General features: G+C 47.0%; 1 protein-coding gene across 2 annotated transcripts; it reads right to left on the minus strand.

The window, feature by feature from the left end:
• Positions 1–2838: 2838 nt before the first annotated feature.
• Positions 2839–19991, minus strand: LOC105478623 (calcium binding protein 5). Of its 2 annotated transcripts, none has more exons than XR_011617749.1 (6): positions 15633–17699; positions 14681–14824; positions 13296–13405; positions 7615–7762; positions 5904–6078; positions 2839–3528 (listed from the first exon to the last, which is right to left on the minus strand). XR_011617749.1 is itself a non-coding variant. In XM_011736118.2 (6 exons), the coding sequence occupies exons 1-6, from the start codon at positions 19279–19281 to the stop codon at positions 6053–6055; spliced, it is 522 nt and encodes a 173-aa protein (XP_011734420.1). In that variant the 5' UTR covers positions 19282–19991; the 3' UTR covers positions 4889–6052. The 2 variants fall into 2 exon arrangements, 1 of the variants encoding a protein (XP_011734420.1); XM_011736118.2 differs by lacking the exon at positions 2839–3528 and adding an exon at positions 19219–19991 and having other exon boundaries at positions 4889–6078; positions 15633–15663.
• Positions 19992–21122: the final 1131 nt, after the last annotated feature.

Raw genomic sequence — 21122 nt, forward strand, 5'->3', positions numbered from 1 at the left:
TGGTACGTTTCTGATGTGAAGGTGATTTCTGCTTTTTCCAGCATGTCTGATTAGTGTCGCTGATGTGAAGGCGAGATCTGGATATCTAATTAGCTGAGGTTCCCAGCAATGCGTGCTCTGTTGCCAAAGTTGGGGAAGACTGGAACAACTGCCCAGATTAGAAGGATGAAAGAAATTAGGATTTCTCCCACAAGCAGGAGAGCAGAGGGGAGACTGGCACTTTTTCAGACCCAGAAAGGTATCATTCCGAGTTTCAAGTCTGCGAGGCTTTGGCTGTGGACAATTAGGAAAGTGGAACTTCTCAAAATGGAGTGTGGTAGGAAAAAAACAATCCAGAAAAGGGGATAACTGACCAGCCGTGGTGACTCACACCTGTAATCCTAATGCTTTGGGAGGCCAAGGCAGGAGGATCAGTTGAGGCCAGGAGCTTGAAAACCACCCTGGGCAATGTAGCAAGACCCTATCTCTACAAAACAAAACAAAACAAAATTCGTTGGGTGTGGTAGCACACACCTGTAGTCCCAGCTACTCAGGAGGCTCACTGCAGCCTCCACCTCTTGGGTTCAAGCAATTCTCCCACCTCAGCCTCCCGAGTAGCTGGGATTACAGGGGTGCACCACCACGCCTGGTTTTGTTTTTTTTTTTTTTTTTTTTTTTTTTTTTAGTAGAGATGGAGTTTCACCATGTTGGCTAGGCTGGTCTCGAACTCCAGACCTCAGGCGATCCACTTGGTCACCCAAAGTGCTGGGATTACAGGTGTAAGTCCCCGCACCTGGCCTATCCCTCCTTTTCTTTTCGTCTTTTCCTTCTGCCTGTCCACCAAGGCCAGTGTCAGTGTTCTCCAGCCTAGAGAAATGCCCTTTAAATCTCCTGCATGGATCAACGAACCTCACTGCTCTGTGACTTCTGAAATCTAAAATAAAGAGAAGCCCTTTCATCAGATGTGTAGACAAAACACCATCCCTCCTCCCTTTGGGGTGGAAAACGCTGGTGGTTCTAGCAATGTCTGTCCTTACGACGCACGTGGCTTATGGATGACACTAAATTAGTGGACCCTTCTTGAATTTTGCCTTGGCAATGAAAATCGTCTTCCCGGAATAGAGGAGAGGGAAAGGAGGGGGGTTGGAACTCCGGGAACCGTCTTAACAGGGTAGACATTAAAAAACACCCACAGCAGCCTTCGGTCTGTGGCTAGGACTAGGAACAGTGTCCAGCCTCTGACTTCTGTCCAACACAGCAGAACTAGCTCTTTGCTGATCCCCTTCCCCTTACCATAGAGGTGAAGACGAGGGGCTCATTGTTCATTGGCCTGTTCCTATGAGCCCGGCAGAGGTTGGGGGAACGTCTGATTCTTCTCAGCACAGCTGCTTCCCCCAGCTTCCGACTAAGTCTGGAAAACCAATGCAAAGTCATTTTTAATTCACCTTCCTCTTGGAGCCAATGCCTACTTATTCATTACATTCAGATCTTTGCTTCTATTTTCAAGGAGAGGAGAAACATCTTCAGAGGAGGACCGCCATATTGAGGCTGAGCACGGATTCGTCTTTCTCATTGCTTTTTCAAGCTTAAATAACCACCTTTAGAAATACCCTCTGAACTACCTGGTTCGATCAGCTGGTCCTTTGTGAAGAACGTAGAGAGAATGCGGCATAACCACCAATAAAGGAGACTTGATTTAACCCTGGGATCTGCCTTCTCTGCTTCCTAAGATGAGAGCGATGGTGAATGTGTGGGAAAGGAATAGTTGGTGGCCAGGCTGTCGAGTCTCACGGTGTGGAGAGGTCAGACTCTCAGGCCAGAGACCTCTAGGAGTCGTTACAGCCTGCTCTGTCTTCTGGGGGAAATCAGATTTGGGTGGGGTGTTTGTAGGTACTTACTAAATTATTAATAAATTAATTAGGAAGTAAGCAGAGGGTAGAAAATTCACCGCAGGACTGCCTCAATCATTCCTCCCCTGTGCCCGTGGCAGATATCAAGAACTGATTATAGAATCTGATTCCCTCTCAGCCCAGATGGAAACTCACATTGTTGTTCTCGTACTTTCTTCTTCTTCCTTTCACTCTTCTCCTTCTCCATTTCCTTCTCCCTTCCTCTTCCCTCTCCTCCTCCTCCATCTTCTCCTCCTCCTCCCTCTCCTTCTCCTCCTTCTTATCCTCCTCCCTCTCTTCGTCTCTCTTATCCTCCTCCCCCCTCCTCCTCCTCCCTCTCCTCCTCCTCCTCCCTCTCCTCCTCCTCCTCCTCCCTCTTATCTTCCTCCCTCTTCTCCTCCATCTCCTCCTCCTTCTTATTCTCCTTTCTCCTCCTCCTCCTCACTACTTTCCTCCCTCTTCTCCTCCTCCCTCTCTTCCTTCTCCTCCTCCCTCGTTTTTCTTCTCCTCCTACCTCTCCTCCTTTCTCTGCCTCCCTCTCCTCCTCCCTCTTCTTCTTCTCCTCCTCCCTCTCCTCCTCTCTCTTCTTCTTCTCCTCCCTCTCCTCCTCCCTCTTTTCCTCCTCCCTCTCCTCCTTCCTCTTCTCCTCCTTGTCCTCCTCCCTCTTCTCTTCTTTCATCTCCTTCTCTCTCCTCCTCCCTCCTCTCCCTCTCCTCCTCTCTCTTCTCCCTCTCCTCCTCCCTCTTCTCCCCCTTGTCCTCCTCCCTCTTCTTCTTCTCCTCCTCCCTCTCCTCCTCCCTCTTCTCCTCCTTCTCCTCCTCCCTCTTCTCCTGCCCACCTCTGTGCCTTCCTTGTGCCCGTATTCTCTTCCCCCTTGTCTTCCTGAAGGCTCCTCCTCCCTTCACTCATTGTCCGTGGAACTGCCCCTGTGATGGAGATGGACGTGAGCTTCCCAGATCCCCCCTTTAATAAAGGACTTGCTGCCCAGCTCCGGCAAGTGCTGTCTGCAGGCAGCCTTTGGTGGTCAGCCCAGATCAGAGATGGGCTCAGCTTCAAAGTGGCCTCCATCACCCAAACGATGCCCTTCCCAGGGCAGGTCACAGCCAATAACTGACCAATGCTGGGTTTAAAGGCCTGGCTATTCCTATCCAAGTGAGATAACTCAAAAGAGCTACATCCAGAGCTCCTGTGGGTTCAGCTGAGGTTGTAGAGCCTGAACCGTGGTTCAACCTCTCCCTCTGTCCAATCCCAGTTCCTTCCCTTCTTAATTTATCCCAAAGAAACTCTCTGATAAGCCTCCTGCCTGCTGTCTCTGCTCTCAGAGGTGGAGCCCTGGGGGACCCAACCTGAGACAGCTCACCTTTGAGTGATGCCCATTCTCTCCGGGCGTGGTGACTCACACCTGTAATCCCAGCAGTTTAGGAGGCCGAGGCAGGAGGATTGCTTGAGGCCAGGAGTTTGATACCAGCCTGGGCAACATAGCAACACTCCATCTCTACAAAAAATACAAAAACTAGTTGGTTGTGGTGGCTTCACACCTATAGTTCCAGCTACTTGGGAGACCAAGGCAGGAGGATTGCTTGAGTCCAGGAGTTCTAGGCTGCAGTGAGCTGTGATTGCACCACTGCACTCCAGCCTGGGTGACGGAGGAAGACCCTGTCTGAAGAAAAAAATAGAGATGTCCTTTTTGACCACTCTAATTAAGCCCCTTCCCCAAATTATCTTTGTATCTAACCATACCACTTTATCCTCAAAGTATCCATCCCAATCTGAGCTTCTTCTAATGGATTTAATTTTTTTTTTTTCTCCCTTGGCACTGGAATGTAACCTCCAAGAAAGCAAAAGACCTTATTTCTGGGCACATTCCAGTACCTAGAATAATCCTGGGCTTATAGCATGAAATTGTGATGTCCAATACAGTAGCCACTAGCCACAAGGAGCTAGTTACATTTAACTTAAATAATTAATAGCGTTCCTTATTAATATGGTTTGGCTGTGTCCCCACCCAAATCTCCTCTTGAATTGTAGCTCCCATAATTCCTATGTTACCTATTGATGTGGTTTGACTGTGTCCCCACCCAAATCTCATCTTGAATTATAGCTCTCATAATTCCCATGCTACCTATTGATGTGGTTTGGCTATGTCCCCACTCAAATCTCATCTTGAATTGTAGCCACCATAATTCCCATGTTACCTATTGATGTGGTTTGGCTATGTTCCCACCCAAATCTCATCTTGAATTGTATCTACCATAATTCCCATGTTATCTATTGATGTGGTTTGGTTGTGTCCCCACCCAAATCTCATCTTGAATTGTAGCTCCCATAATTCCCATTTACCTATTGATGTGGTTTGGCTATGTCTGCACTCAAATCTCATCTTTAATTGTAGCTACCATAATTCCCATGTTACCTATTGATGTGGTTTGGCTGTGTCCCCACCCAAATCTCATCTTGAATTGTAATTTCCACATGTTGTGGGAGAAACCCGGCAGAAGATAATTGAATCATGGGGGTGGTTTCCTTCATACTGTTCTCGTGGTAGTGATTACATCTCACAAGATCTGATGGTTTTATAGGGGGAAACCCTTTTCTCTTGGCTCTCATTCTATCTTGCCTGCTGCCATGTAAGACGTGCCTTTCACCTTCTGCCATGATTGTGAGGCCTCCCCAGCCACATGGAACTGTGAGGCCATTAAATCTGTTTTTCTTTTTCTTTTTGTTTTTTTAATTTATTTTGAGATGGAGTCTCGCTCTGTTGCCTAGGCTGGAGTGCAGTGGCGCGATCTTGGCTCACTGCAAGCTCTGCCTCCTGGGTTCACGCCATTCTCCTGCCTCAGCCTCCTGAGAAGCTGGGACTACAGGCGCCCGCCACCACGCCCGGCTAATTTTTTGTATTTTTAGTAGAGATGGGGTTTCATCGTGTTAGCCAGGATGGTCTTGATCTCCTGACCTCGTGATCCACCCACCTTGGCCTCCCAGAGTGCTGGGATTACAGGCGTAAGTCACCGTGCCCGGCCTATTTTGACTTTTATTTTAACTTTGCATTGCTGGAGTGTCTTGCTTTGGGCTGAGATTAGGAGGAATCTCTCTTTTTTGTTTCATAGCACAGATTGATGTCAGGACATGAGAAATGGAACAGACTTCCCATCTAACAGAGACATCGTCTCTGGGTGGCTCAGGACAGACCAGCGTGAAGGCAGGGGGCTTCCAGGAAAGACTTCGCAACAACCTGGCTGAACTGGGGATTTGGGGGATCCTGTCATCGCTCTCTTTGCACGATGGCATTTTTTTCCAGGGATTAATTCCCCAGGGATCAGCTTGCTCTAAACCTTGATAATCCAGATTTGTGGTTTAATTCAGTCCCCTGAGTATCTTACACAAGGGAAGGGATGTGGGAGGCGGGGAGGGGTGGGGGGGGAGAGAGAGAGAGAGAGAGAGAGAGAGAGAGAGAGAGAGAGAGACCAGACAGTGCTTCCAGGAAATCAGGAAAAGGAAGGAGTTGACTTTGAATGCCACTTGCATGAGCCATTTCTAAGCCCAGCCCCAACAACAACTCTGTTTCCAGCTCTGTGGTTGATTCGCATCCTTTTTATTTTATTTTGTATTTCTATAGATTTAGGGAGTACAAGTGAGGTTTTGTTACACGGGTTTATTGTGTAGTGGTGAAGTCTGGGCTGTTCATGTAACCATCACCTGAATAATGCATAATTTGTCTCTCTGTTACCGGGAGAGAGAAACAGGGGATTTGCAACAGTTGATGCAGGCAGGGGAAGAGTAGAGACTACGTGCTGAACCTTCTGATATCCAAAGGAGAAGAGACTATTTTCACCCAAGGGGAAGCTGGGGAAGAGACTCTGGCAGGTCACAGGGACTTAGGACTACGTGAAGTGAAAAGACGTCATAAATCATTGGAATTTTTGGGGGTGGCAACTGGACCCTCCCACTCTTCCTATTTCCATCCATAGACTCCTCCTTGTTAATCTAGTTCTGCAGACGCCCCGATCCTGGCAAAACTACTGCTCTCGGTCTCACCTCATGCATAGCTCTGCATGCCGATCCCTCTCTCCCGCCTGCCTTCCCTCTCTGCTTTAAGGGGATCTGGGACTTTGGGGCTTTGGTTCTCCACAAGCACTTGCTCCATGTTGACCAGGTGGAGAGGGCCAGGGGCTTCCAGGACCTCCTCAGCGAGACATCATCTTCACAAACTCTGCAAAGCAAAAACAAACAAACAAACAAACAAACAAAAAACCCAGTAAGGCATCTTGTTGTAAAAGCCCCCAATATTATTTTTTTGAGCCTTTCCTATGTGGCAGGCACGGCTGGTGATCCCTGGGAAATTACTTAATCCCTCTATGCTTCCATTTCTCCACCTATGAAATGGGAATCAGATCTCTTTGGCAACTTACTTAACCCTGTACCTCAGTTTCTCATCTATCAAGTCAGCATGTTTAATAGATTTATCTCATGAGGTTGAGATAAAATTGGCTTAGAGGCTGGGCTCGGTGGCTCACACCTGTAATCCCAGAACTTTGGGAGGCTGAGATGGGCAGATCGCTTGAGCCCAGGAGTTAGAGACCAGCTGGGCAACATAGTGAGACCCCCAACTCTACAAAAAAATTAAAAAATTAAAATAGGTAAATAAGATTTGCTCAGAACCGTGCCTGCCATCTCAGCCACCCCATGTAAACTACTGTGGTTATTATTATGCTCATACTTCTGAATAATTTCAATATGTTGCAGTTTCTTCATTTCTGTCATGAAAATAATCTTTGCATGTAAATAAAACATTAAGTTTAAAAAAATGGGAATCCTAGTATTGCTATTTCCTTATATGGTTTTTAAGACTGTTAATGGCATAAAGCTCATAAAAAAGATGAAGTTTCCCATAAACAGCTATTGTTGGCCGGGTGTGGTGGCTCACGCCTGTAATCCCAGCACTTTGGGATGTCAGGGTGGGCGGATCACTTGAGGTCAAGAGTTGGAGACCAGCCTGGCCAACATGGTGAATCCCCATCTCTACTAAAAATATAAAAATTAGCAGGGCATGGTGGCAGGCACCTGTAATCCCAGCTACTCCAGAGGCTTGAGGCAGGAGAATTGTTTGAACCCAGGAGGTGGAGGTTGCAGTGAGCCAAGATCGTGCCACTATACTCCAGCCTGGGCAACAGAGCAAGACTCTGTCTAAAAAAAAAAATAAAATAAAATAATAATAATAATAATACAATGGTACTTTGTGCTTGATTTCTTTTAGTTTTCTCCAAAAGGTGTCATCATCCACCCCATTTTACAGATGGGAAAACTGACCCTTAAGAGAAAAAGTGAGTAGCATAAGGCTACATGCTCAGTCAGCGATGATCCTGAATTTGAAGCCCCTGAATCTGACCCCAGAACTCCAGCTGCTAGCCAGTCCAGTCTCTTTCCGATGGGACAAGTTCTTCCTAGGATAAAAGGCGCCCTGCAAACTAAGAAGGAATGGGCAAGGCGGAAGGGGGTCCTGAGCATGGGAAGGAAAGGGCCTTGGCTGAGGTGTTCCTCGGAGCCACATGATGTGAGGGACACCCATTTGAAATGAATGGCCTGGGAGGAAAGGGACGGAACAAATGCTTCCAAAACCTGCCACCCACTTCCATTCTCCAACTTGGAGAGGAGTGAGGAGTGGCCAACTTGGAAAATCTGACTGTGAGTTGGAAGTGGATTCCTGCAGCGGCTGCCCCCGCTCCCCACCACGCCCAGTCAATGTCACCTTCAAAGTCAACGGTGCCGTCTCCATTAACATCAGCCTCCCGGACAACCTCAGAGATCTCCCGGGGAGTGAGCCTCTCTCCCAGGAGTCTCTGCATGGCCTGCTGCAGCTCCGCCAGGGTGATCTCCCCATCTCCGTTCGTGTCAAACTGAATAGAAGCAGAGGTAGATGATATCAGCAATGACGACGACAGCCACAAGATGATGGTTTACCCGTCACTTACTGTGCGTCAGACACTGAGCTAAGAGCTTTGGGAATGTGAGCCACTAAAATGTCAGCTCCAAAGGACAGTTTTGTTTTGTTTTGTTTGTTTTGTTTTGTGTGAGACAGTCTCACTCTGTCACCCAGGCTGGAGTGCAGTGGTACAATCTCAGCTCACTGCAGCTTTCACCTCTTGGTTCAAGCGATTCTCATCCCTCAGCCTCCCGAGTAGCTGGGAATACAGGCATACGCCACCACGCCTGGCTAATTTTTGTATTTTTAGTAGAGACAACGTTTCACCATGTTGGCCAGGATGGTCTTGAACTCCTGACCTCAGTTGATCCACCTGCCTCAGCCTCCCAAAATGCTGGGATTACAGGCATGAACCACTGCGCCCGGCCAAAGCTTTTTTTTTTTTTTTTTTTTTTAATGAGACGGGGTCTCACTATTTTGGCCAGGTTGGTCTTAAAATCTTGGCCTTAAGCAACCCTTCCTTCCACCTCATCCTGCCAAAGTGCTAGGCTTACAGTCGTGAGCCAAGGTGCCCAGCGATACATCTGAAACTTACTTTCAAAGTGATTTTTGAAATATATATTATTATTTACTACAGTTACCCTGCTGTGCAATAGATCTCAAAAGTTATTCCTCCTGTCTAACCAAAACTTTGTATCCTTTGACAAGTAACTGTCCATTCTTTTTCCCTGGCTCCCCAGTCTCTGCTCACCACCTCCACCTTTCTTTTTATTTGCATGAGTTCAATTTTTTAAGATTCTGCATGTAAAATCATGTGGTATTCGTCCTTTTGTGCCTGGCTTATATTGCTTAGTATAATGTGCTTCACGTTTATTCACGTTGTTGCAAATGATAGAGTTTCCTTCTTTTTAAAAGCTGGATATGCTGGGCGCGGTGGCTCACGCCTGTAATCCCAGCACTTTAGGAGGCCGAGGCGGGTGGATCACCTGAGGTCAGGAGTTCGAGACCAGCCTGACCAACATGGAGAAACCCTGTCTTTACTAAAAACACAAAATTAGCTGGGCGTGGTGGCACATGCCTGTAGTCCCAGCTACTCAGGAGGCTCAGGCAGGAGAATCGCTTGAACTCGGGAGTTGGAGGTTGCGGTGAGCCGAGATCCTGCCATTGAACTCCAGCCTGGGCAATAAGAGTGAAATTCCGTCTCAAAAAATAAGTAAATAAATAAAATAAATAAAGAGAAAGAAAATTTTAAATGACCTATGCGACTTGCACTGTATTTCTTTTGGACGACGCTGCTGTAGGCTGAGGAAGCTGCAGGTTTACAAGTGCTGTAAGGCAGGAAGGTGTACTTGAGGAAGAGGGAGAAGCAGGCAGTGTTTAGGGAGGCATGAGCTGGGGAGAGATGAGCATGAAATAGACAAGGTCTCAGTGTTGCAGAAGGCAAGGCCCAGGTACATAGGGGCTTGTGTGTCATGGGACGTTGTCAGGATTTGGTTCTGAGTAACACAAGAAGCCACTGGAGAATTTTAAGCAGGGGAGTGACCAGATCTGATATATATTTTAAAAGAACGTGAGCATGAAACCCTTTTGTGTAGAGAACAGACCACACGGGAGGACCATGATGGGAGTCTGGAAACCAATTAGAGGGTCGCCATGATCATCCCGGTAGGAGATGACTGTGGCTTGAACCAGTTAGCAACAGCAGAGCTCGAGAAGGAGAGCTGGCTCCCCGATGTTTTGGAAATTGAACATACTAGACTTTCTGGTAGACTGGTTAAGGGTGTGCAGGGTAGAGCTTTGGAGGCAGTTCATTAATTCAACACATATGTATCCATATTGCTAAAAAATAATATGTGTCAATAGTGCCCATGGGGAAGGCACTGTTCTTGGGACTGAGCGTGGAGCAGCGAGCGAGACACTTAGAAATACTTGTCTTCTGTGCCTGGCTTATTTCACACAGCATACTGTCCTCCAGGTTCATCTGTGCTGCTGCGTGGGGCAGGATTTCTCTCTTTTGTAAGGCTGAATATTGTGTTTAAATATATACCACACAGAAGGAGAAATACTGCATAATTCCACTTACATATGAGGTACTTAAAATAACCAAACTCATAGAAGCAGAGAGTAGAAGGATAGTTGCTGGGGGTTGGGAGGACAGGGAATCGGGGAGATACCGTACCATGGGTATAAAGTTTCAGTTATACAAGATAGGTTCTGGAGATCTGCTGTGTGACATTGTGCCTATAACTAGTAATACTGCATAATGACAGATATTGCTTTTAATGGCAAAACCACAATTACTTTTGCATCAACCTAATAACTATGGGCAAAAGACATGAACAGCCATCTCTCTAAAGAAGACAAACAGGCAAAAGACGTGAACAGCTATCTCTCTAAAGAAGACAAATAAATGGTAAACAGGTTCATGAAAAAAATGCTCAGCATCACTAATCATTTGGGAAATTTAAATTAAAACCACAATGAGATATCACCTCACACCTGTTAGGATGGCTATGGTCAAAAAGATGAATAATAACAAGTGTTGGTGAAGATGTGGATAAAAGGGAACCCTGGTACACTTTTGCTGGGTATGGAAATTAGCACCGCTATTATGGAAAGTGGTATGGGGGTTCCTTAGAAAATTAGGCCGGGCGCGGTGGCTCAAGCCTGTAATCCCAGCACTTTGGGAGGCCGAGACGGGTGGATCACGAGGTCAGGAGATCGAGACCATCCTGGCTAACACGGTGAAACCCCATCTCTACTAAAAAAAAAAAATACAAAAAACTAGCCGGGCGAAGTGGCGGGCGCCTGTGGTCCCAGCTACTCGGGAGGCTGAGGCAGGAGAATGGTGTAAACCCGGGAGGCGGAGCTTGCAGTGAGCTGAGATCCGGCCACTGCACTCCAGCCTGGGCGACAGAGCCAGACTCAGTCTCAAAAAAAAAAAAAAAGAAAATTAAACCTAGTGCTGCCATATGACCCAGCAATACCGCTTTTGGGTATGTACCTAAAGGAATTGGAATCAGTATGTCAAAGGGATGTTTGAACTCCCCTGCTCATGGCAGCACTATTCACAATAGCCAAGGTATGGAAGCAACCTGTGTCCATCAAAACAGAAGAGTGGATAAAGAAAATGTGGCATAACCACACAATGGAATACTAGTCAGCTTTTTTTTTTTTTTGGATGGAGCTTCACTCTTGTTGCCCAGGCTGGAGTGCAAGATAGGTTCCAGAGATCTGCTATGATCTCTATGTGGCTGTATAGAGTGGCATGATCTCGGCTCTCTGCAACCTCTGCCTCCCGGGTTCAAGCAATTCTCCTGCCTCAGCCTCTGGAGTACTTGGGACTACAGACGTGCACCACTATACCCCACTAATTTTGTAATTGTAGTAGAGACGGGGTTTCTCCATGTTGGTCAGGCTGGTCTCAAACTCGCGACCTCAGATGATCCACCTGCCTTGGCCTCCCAAAGGGCTGGGATTACAGGTGTGAGCCACCACGCCTGGCCTTAAAATTTTCTAGTAGCCACATTTTAAAAAAGTTAAAAGGAACAAATGAAACTGATTTTTAATGGTCTCTTTATTTAACCCAATATATCGAAAGTGTTATCATTTCATCATGTAATCCGCTTAAAAATTATTAAGTAGCTCTGTAGGTAGCATTCTTTTTATGCACACTGGATTTCACAAGGCAGTAAGTTCTAAGTTCTCAGTAGGTGCTTAGCATCTTCATTATGATACTTAGCATAGAAGTTTACTTAAGTATACTAGTATATTACACTAATTATATTAAGTATACTAAGTCTTAATCCAGTGTTTACTTTACACTTACAGCACTTCTTAATCCAGACAACTTTTTCTTTTGGTTTGAGATGGAGTTTCACCCTTATCACCCAGGCTGGAGTGCAATGGTGTGATCTCGGCTCACTGCAACCTCTGCCTCCCAGGTTCAAGCAATTCTCCTGCCTCAGTCTCCCAAGTAGCTGGGATTACAGGTGTCCACCCCCACGCCCAGCTAATTTTTGTGTTTTTAGTAGAGACGGGGTTTTGCTGTGTTGGCCAGGCTGGTCTTGAACTCCTGACCTCAAGTGATCCACCTGCCTCAGCATCCCAAACTGCTGGGATTACAGGGGTGAGCCACCACGCCTGGTCCAGACAATTTTTTATCAGAAATATTCAATCTGTTCCTAGGCTTCTACATAACACTAACAGTTGAAGAGGTGAATTCACATACCCAAGTCATTCTAGACAAGAGCTTTACAATAAAGTAAATAGAATGAAGTATTTGTTTTTAAATTTAAATAAACTGTATTTATTTATTTAGAGACAAGGTCTCACTCTGTCACCCAGGCTGGAGTGCAGTGGCGCAATCTTGGCTCACTGCAACTTCTGCCTCCCTGGCTCAAGTGATCCTCCTATCCCGGCCTCCCAAAGAGCTGGGACTACAGGCGTGTGCCACCATGCCTGGCTAAGTTTTGTATTTTTTTGTAGAGACGGGGTTTCGTCATGTTGCCCAGGCTGGTCTGAACTCCTAGGCTCAAGTGATCCACCGACCTCAGCCTCCCAAAGTGCTGGGATAACAGGCGTGCGTAACTACGTACAACCTGCAAGAATCATACTTAAATACTGGAATTTGTATTCAATTGCATATAAATGGACATTAAATAAATAATTTAATTGAAATCCATTGGTTAAACGCAATAAAAAATTTGGCCATTACGGTGGTTCACACCTGTAATCCCAGCACTTTGGGAGATCAAGGCCGGTGGATCGCTTGAGGTCAGGAGGTCAAGACCACCCTGGCCAACATGGTGAATCCCCGTCTCTACTAAAAATACAAAAGAAATTAGCCAGGTATGGTGGCGGGCACCTGTAATAGCACTTTGGGAGGCCGAGGTGGGCGGATCATGAGGTCAGGAGTTCGAGACCAGCCTGGTCAACATGGTGAAACCCCCGTCTCTACTAAAAATACAAAAATTAACTGGGTGTGGTGTCGGGCACCTGTAATCCCAGCTACTTCGGAGGCTGAGACAGGAGAATGGCTTGAACCCGGGAGGCAGAGGTTGTAGTGAGCTGAGATTACACCATTGGACTCCACCTTGGGACAACAGTAAAACTCCATCTCAAAAAAAAAAAAAAAAAAAAAAAAAAAAATCCTGACATTTATTTTAGAGACGGCAGGATCTTGGATAAGATTTATAATCTTCATGAGCCTCACTTTTCTCATTTGTTTCATTGGGATACATGACTGCTTGCTACTCCTAATGTGTGTGTGTGTGTGTGTGTGTGTGTTTTGAGGATTAAATCAGAGAAAGTATACAGAGGAATTGATCCATTGCAGGTGTTTGGAATACATTAGTTTTTCCCTATTTATCGATCCCACCATGGCTAGAAAAAAAAAAGGGGTGGGGGCCTAGTTGGTGGGTGCTGTCCATGGTAATAGCTAATTATAGGCAGACCCTCTGGGGTCTGCCTCTACCGTCACCAGCACCATGACACTGTTAACTCACCTCCTTGAAGGCATCCCGCATCTCCTGGACACCGATCATCCCAGCTGTTTCTGCAAGCAATTTGGGGGTCATCAGCTCCACAAAGTCATCAAAGTCTACACGGCCACCCACTGAGGAAGATGGCACAGGATTAGCGAGACCCCACAAGCCCCGGCCTTCCATTATCTCACTTTGTGCTTTGAGTCAGTTCCAGAAATAGATCAGCTCCTATCTCCCTGCCCTATATGAGCCGTCTTTGACTTCCTCCCTCCAGCAGCCAACTCCAAGCTCTCATGTCCCTCTAGCCTGAACAGGAGTGGACAGGGTGCGGTATGTTGGAAGTAACTGTCTGTGTGATTTTCAGACAGTTGGTTACGATGTTTCGCCTCCTCTGTAGACCCGTAGAAAGAGGAGCATGAATTAAATGAGCATTCAAGTTTCTTTCAGGTACGAATATTATCATTTATCATTACCTTGAATTCAACCTTGTTTAGTCTGTTACATGCCCAGAAGCAAACCCAATTGCTTTTTTTTTTTTTTTTCTTTTGAGACAGAGTCCACTCTGTTGCTAAGGCTGGAGTGCAATGGTACGATCTTGGCTCACTGTAACTTCTGCCTCCCGGGTTCAAGCGATTCTCGTACCTTAGCCTCCCGAGTAGCTAGGATTACAGGTGCCCGCCATCACACCTGGCTAATTTTTTTTTGTATTTTTAGTAGAGACGGGGTTTCACCAAGTTGGCCAGGCTGTTCACAAACCCCTAACCTCAGGTGATCTGCCCACCTCAGCCTCCCAAAGTGCTGGGATTACAGATGTGAGTCACCGTGCCCGGCCTCAATAGCAATTTCATTCTAGCTGAAATCTCAAAATCAGTTATGATCTCCATCAAAAAATCCATCCATCCTTTCTGTAACACAATTCACCAACATCAGCTCCAGCTCCAAGTTTGTTTCCAGCATCCAATACAGCTCCAGTCTCTTGCTCAGCTGATGGATCTTAGTGGTGATAGTAATAACTACATTTAATAAGAATTTACTGGAGGCTGAGCCTTTATCTGCATCAGCATCTTTACCCCTTCCTTTCCATAGTCCCATAAGGTAAGGAGAGAAGCATCTTCCTCTACAGATGAGGAAATGGAAACTCAAGAGTAGCGGATAACTCTGCTTTTCAAAATCACCGTAATTAGTAAATAATAGAACTGAGATTTGAACACAGACCTATCTCTAAAAGCTTTTAACCGCTTCAAATGCTGCCTTCCTGAGTCGAGTCTGACCTGTTTTCTTCCAGACTTCTAGTCCCTCTCACCCTTCTCTCCATCCCCAACTCTACTCTCAATCTCTACATCCTTCCCAATTCTGCCCTGATCCCTTCCCTAACCTCGGCCGCCCCTCCCATTCCCTGGACTCACGGTTCATGCGGATTTGCTGGCCGAGCTCAATCAGTTCCATCTCTGTGGGCATGTAACCCATTGTCCTCATGAGATTCCCCAGATCCTTACAAGAGATGAACCCATCTCGGTCCTTGTCGAACTCAAGAAATGCTTCCCGCAGCTCTGAAAGTTAGGAGGGAACATTGAGGGAACTTGAAACAGTCAGTGGGGAAGAGTGCCATCTCTTAAAGCTATCAGTGAGGCTCCAACTAGAGACTCCTTAAAGGAGTGTATATTAAAAAAAAAAAAAAAAAAATCAAGGCTGGGTGTGGTAGCTCATGCCTGTAATCCCAGCACTTTGGGAGGCCGAGGCAGTTGGATCACCTGAAGTCAGGAGTTTGAGATCAGCCTGACCAACATGGCAAAACCCCATCTCTACTAAATACAAAAAATTAGCTGGGCGTGGTGGTGGGTGCCTGTCATTCCAGCTACTCGGGAGGCTGAGGCAGGAGAATTGCTTGAACCTGTGAGGCAGAGGTTGCAGTGAGACGAGATCGTGCCATTGCACTCCAGCCTGGGCAACAAGAGCAAAACACTGTCTCAAAAAAAAATTTTTTTTTTTTCAAAAAAGAGTGATGGATGAAATGTGTTAGCAAAAGAGGCATCATTCCTGAGACCACTAAATGAGAGCACTGGCATCCTTCAGATTCTTGGGTGAAGTTTTGGGGAACCTCAAAGTCACCAAGAGAGAAACTCATTTGTTTCACTCCTGAGTCTTGGAGACCCTTGAGGATGGGTATGCCTTCGAAATACTTTGGGAGGTCCTTCAACTGCCATGAGAAAGAGTTCCACAAAATTACAGTTGAGTGGGAAGAGAGGGGGATTGTAAAAATTCCATGTAAAGGAATTTATACAGAAATTCAGAAAGGGATGGAGGGCAGGTCAGGTGGGTGGGTGGCAACGTGGGGGCAACTGGGGAATACGGTGTTACCTTCAATCTCATCTTGTCCCAGTGGTCTTTCCTGGAAAGGAATGCAGATGAGAGGGAATTTGGAGAGAGGGTCACCCATTCTTCAAAGGTCTCCTTGTTATCCCAAGCTCCTCGCCACTCTCTCATGGTTCTCTTCCCATTCTCTTTCCTCCTCCATCCCTCCCATTCCTTTTCTCATCTCCTGACTCCTGTTCCACAGTTCTTGGCTCCCCACTCGATCTCAATTCCTCTCCCCCACCCATGAATCCCGATCTCCCTTTTTCTCCCTTTCTTAGACAAACACCCATCATATTGTGTCAAAGGGGGTCTTAAACACTGGGGAGTCCAATCTCTTCCATCACCAGATGAAAAAAGCGAGACTTCACAACCACAGCTAACTCATTCAGAGTGCTGACTCTGTGCCAGGCAGTTTCCACATTCATTTCATATAAACCTCAGAACTGCTCTGTGAAGTGGATCTACATCTCGTTTCCATTGTACCCATGAGAAAGCTGAGGAACAGAGAGGTGAAGGAACCTGCACGAGGTCACACAGCTCACAAGCGGCAGATCCCCTCCCAAGGGAGGAAGGCATTCAGTTACTCCCTGGAGGTCATGGGACAAGTCAGACACAGCTTTGGGATTTGAATTCAGGGCTCCTGACTCCCAAGTCAGAATTCTTCACACTAACCCCCATTAATTCCTTCTCACCTGCCTCCAATCTTCCTGTCAATGGTTAGAATCCCTGTGCACAGAAACAGCATTCAATGGCATTCAGGCAGGAGGGTCAGTGCCAGCATGACCAATTCCTAAACACTCTGAGAATGTCCAGTTATTGCTGCCCCACCTACTCCTGCACATACCTCAAGGGTTGAGCTTAGATATACATGGCATGTTAACAAGGAAATTCTACTGATCACTGGCCTCTTTAACCTTCCCATCTCCCTTTATCCCCGGAGCTTTCCCTCAGCTTCTCTTTCATCTGATCCCCTCCTTGCGATCCCTCATCACCCTTTTTTAATTCTTTCTCTCTCTCTTTTTTTGAAACAGAGTCTTGCTCTGTCACCCAGGCTGGAGTGCAGTTGTATGAACTCAGCTCATTGCGACCTCCGCCTCCTGGGTTCAAGCAATTCTCCTGCCTCAGCCTCCCTAGTAGCTGGGATTACAGGCACCTGCCACAGCGCCCAGCTAATTTTTGTATTTTTAGTAGAGACGGAGTTTCACCATCTTGGCCAGGCTGGCCTTGAACTCCTGACCTCATGATCCGCCTGCTTCGGCCTCCCAAAGTGCTGGGATTACAGGCGTGAGCCACCACCTGGCCTTTTTCATTCTCTTTTTTTGGTGATCTTAAAGCCTAACAATTAAAAGTATGCCCATTCATCTAAGAAAGAAAAACTATACTTGCCCTTAATTTACCCTAAATAAATCCATAAATAGAAAAAAAAAAAGTATGCCCACATATCTGGACAAGTTGATATATATGGAAAAATAAAAAATAAATTAAAAAATTTAAAAAGCATGCCCACAGGAATCAAGCAGACCTGACCCTGCAACTTACTTTTTTTTTCAAATGAGACAGAGTCTCACTCTGTTGCCCAGGCTGGAGTGCAGTGGCATAATCACGGCTCACTGCAGCCTCCACTTCCTTGGCTCAAGCGATCCTCCTGCCTCAGCCCCCTGAGTAGCTGGGACTGTAGATGCATGCCACCATGCCCAGCTATTTTTTTGTATTTTTAATAGAGATGGGGTCTTGCTGAGTTTCCCAGGCTGGTCTCAAACTCCTGGACTTAAGTGATCCTCCCGCCTTTACCTCCCAAGGTGCTGGGATTCAGGCATGAGTCATTGTACTTGGCCAACCCTGCCACTTACTAACTGTGTAAGCTTAAGGCAAAGGGCTTCATGACTCAGAGCTTCACTTTTCTCACCTGCAAAATGGGAATGAAAGCCACTGACCTTATGAGTTGTTCCGAGGTGTAAATAATATCAGGCGTGCAAATCCCTTTGCACAGGGCTGGGCACACAGCAATGACTTAATAAGTGCAGCTATTGTTATTAACATCATCATCATCACCATCATCATAACCACCACCACCACCATCATCATCACCACCACCACCACCACCATCATCACCATCACCACCATCACCACCACCACCACCATCATCACCATCACCATCATCACCATCACCACCATCACCACCACCACCACCACCACCATCACCACCACCACCATCATCATCACCACCATCATCACCATCATCACCACCACCACTACCATCACCACCACCATCATCACCACCACCATCATCATCACCATCATCACCATCATCATCACCACCACTACCATCATCACCACCATCACCATCACCACCATCATCATCATCACCACCATCACCACCACCACCATCACCACCACCATCATCACCATCACCACCATCACCACCACCACCACCATCATCATCATCACCATCATCACCACCACCACCATCATCACCACCACCATCACCATCACCACCATCATCATCATCACCACCATCATCACCACCACCACCATCACCATCACCACCATCATCACCATCATTATAACCATCACCACCATCATCATCACCATCACCACCATCATCATCACCATCACCACCATCATCATCATCACCACCACCATCATCACCATCACCACCACCACCATCACCATCACCACCATCATCACCACCACCACCATCACCATCATCACCACCATCATCACCACCATCACCATCATCACCATCATCATCACCATCATCATTACCACCACCATCATCACCATCACCACCATCACCACCATCATCACCACCACCACCATCATCACCATCATCACCATCATCATCACCATCATCACCACCATCATCACCATCATCATAACCATCACCACCATCATCATCACCATCACCACCACCACCATCACCATCACTATCACCACCACCACCACTATAATCACCATCACCATCATCACCATCATCACCACCACTACCACGATCATTATCACCACCACCACCATCACTATCACCACCACCACCATCATCATCACCACCATCACCACCATCATCACCACCATCACCATCACCACCACCATCATCACCATCACCACCACCATCACCACCATCACCACCATCATCACCATCACCACCACCATCACCACTGCCAGCATCATCACCATCACCACTATAATCAGCACCATCATCAATGCCATCATTATCACCACCACCGCCATCATCACCACCATCACCATCATCACCACCACCACCACCATCATCACCACCATCACCACTGTTATCACAATAAGCATCCATAGAAAAGGATAATGGTAATCTCAACAATGACATCATCCCACTTCTCTTCATTTTTCTTCCCTTTCTCTCCTTCTTTTTGCTCCTGACTTCTGATTTTACCCCCACCCATTTATGTCACTGGCTTACATGACCCCACCAGGGTCCTTGGAATTCTTGTACCTCTCAGCTCCTGCTCTATCAGCCTGTTCCCCTGGTTCTATGGCACCATCATGTCCTCTTCTTTGTCCCACACTCCTGCTCCCCTTGCCCTGCCCACCACTCTTCCCTCTCTCCCCACCTCACCCGCTGTTTCTCAGCAATGCCTTTCCTCAAGAAGATGCAGGCAGGGCCCATGGGGAACTGCATGGAGGGGTGGGGTGGAGCTTGCAGGGCACCAGTCTCAAGATGGCCCCTCCTCCCTGCTCCCTGTCGGAGCTCAGCCTCCTTATCTTCTGTAGCACTCCTTTGCCACCTCTTCCTGCCTCTCTTGGCTTCTCCCTCGGTCCCTGTGTCTTAGAGCTGTGACAGCTGGGCTGGAAATCTCTACCCAGTTGGGGAGGGATCAGAGCTGTCCCTGCCTCCCCATCTGGCTTGAATGATATGGGTGGGGAGAGCCAGAGTCAGGCTCTGTGACTCCTTTATCCCCAGAGTGGAATTGGAAGGTGCATTTTAAAAACGAGAATTAGAGGCTGGATGTGGTGCTCGTGTCTGTAGTCCTAGTGCTTTGGGAGGCTGAGGTGGGAGGATTACTTGAGCCCGGGAGTTTGAGACCAGCCTGGGCAACACACAGAGACACTGTCTTTCAAAAAATAAAAAAATAGCCACGCATGGTGGTTCACACCTCTAATCCCAGCTGCTCCAAAGGCAGAGGTGGGAGGATCGCTTGATCCCAGGAGTTTGAGGCTGCAGTGAGCTATGATTGCACCATTGCACTCCAGGCTGCAGTGAACTATGATTGCACCATTGCACTCCAGGCTGCAGTGAACTATGATTGCACCATTGCACTCCAGCCTGGTTGACATGGTGAGACCCTGTCTCAAAAAGAAAAGAAAAGAAAAGAAAAGAAAAGAAAAGAAAAGAAAGAAAGAAAGAAAGAAAGAAAGAAAGAAAGAAAGAAAGAAAGAAAGAAAGAAAGAAAGAAGGAAGGAAGGAAGGAAGGAAGGAAGGAAGGAAGGAAGGAAGGAAGGAAGGAAGGAAAGAAGGAGAGAGAGAGAGAAAGAAAGAAAGAAAGTAAGAAAGAAAGAAAGAGGGAGGAAGGAAGGAAGGAAGGGAGGGAGGAAGGGAGGGAGGGAGGGAAGGAAATAAAAGAAAATGGGGGAGGGGATTAGAGCAGAGGGCATCATTTATTCAATGTTCCAACAAGCATGTGTAGGGTCAATCCAAGACTGGCTTCTAGGCAGTGAGATGGAGAGCACAGGGCGCCTGGCCTCAGGGAGCTTTCCTGGGTGAGTTGGGAATGTGTGTGAGTGAGCAGGATGCAAGCATGGACTTCAAGAAGTGGGCGTGCACAGTGACTAAGAGCATGGCATCTTCTCTTTCTCTGTTCATCTCTTTCCTTCTGTCTTTCCTGAATGATTTAGAGGGGAAAAGCAAGGTGGGGGTGTCAGGGAGGGTGAGAAGTTATGGTGGTGTCAAAGCCTAAAGGGGTTTTGAGGTTCCACACTAGGTAGGGTTAGGGGAGGAGGGGGCTGGGGGCCATCTGGTATGGGGAGCCAGATGGGGTAGTGGGGTGAGGAGGAGTCCACAATTTGGAACATGAACTGAGTGGGGTGGGGGCGTTTATATGCAGGCATTGTCTGGGGCAGGGGTTTGCACTGTAAGGCAATTAGGGAGGAGGCCACACAGGGGGCATCTGGCATGGGTTGTCACAACCCAAGCAGAGACAGAAGGATGTCCATTCATGGGAATAGCAAGGTGTACGGTGTTGAAGCCAGACTAGGCTGGGAAAGACATTCCCACAGAGGTGAAATGGCAAAGGAGAAGGGAAATTGGCTACACATGGTGAGTAAGGGGAATGGGGGCCAGGTCTCCCACTGTTGGAAAAGGGAGTTACTAAGACAGAAAGGAGGAAAGTCGAATGAGCCCTGTGGTGTTGGACTGTAACTGGAGGTGCTGGTATGTCCTCGTGGATCTCAATTGTGTATAGAGATAAAAATAAACACACAATTTCAGTGTGTATAGGAACATTTGCACACATATTCTCTAGC

Source organism: Macaca nemestrina, chromosome 20 (assembly GCF_043159975.1).
Source record: "Macaca nemestrina isolate mMacNem1 chromosome 20, mMacNem.hap1, whole genome shotgun sequence".
NCBI lineage: Eukaryota > Metazoa > Chordata > Mammalia > Primates > Cercopithecidae > Macaca > Macaca nemestrina.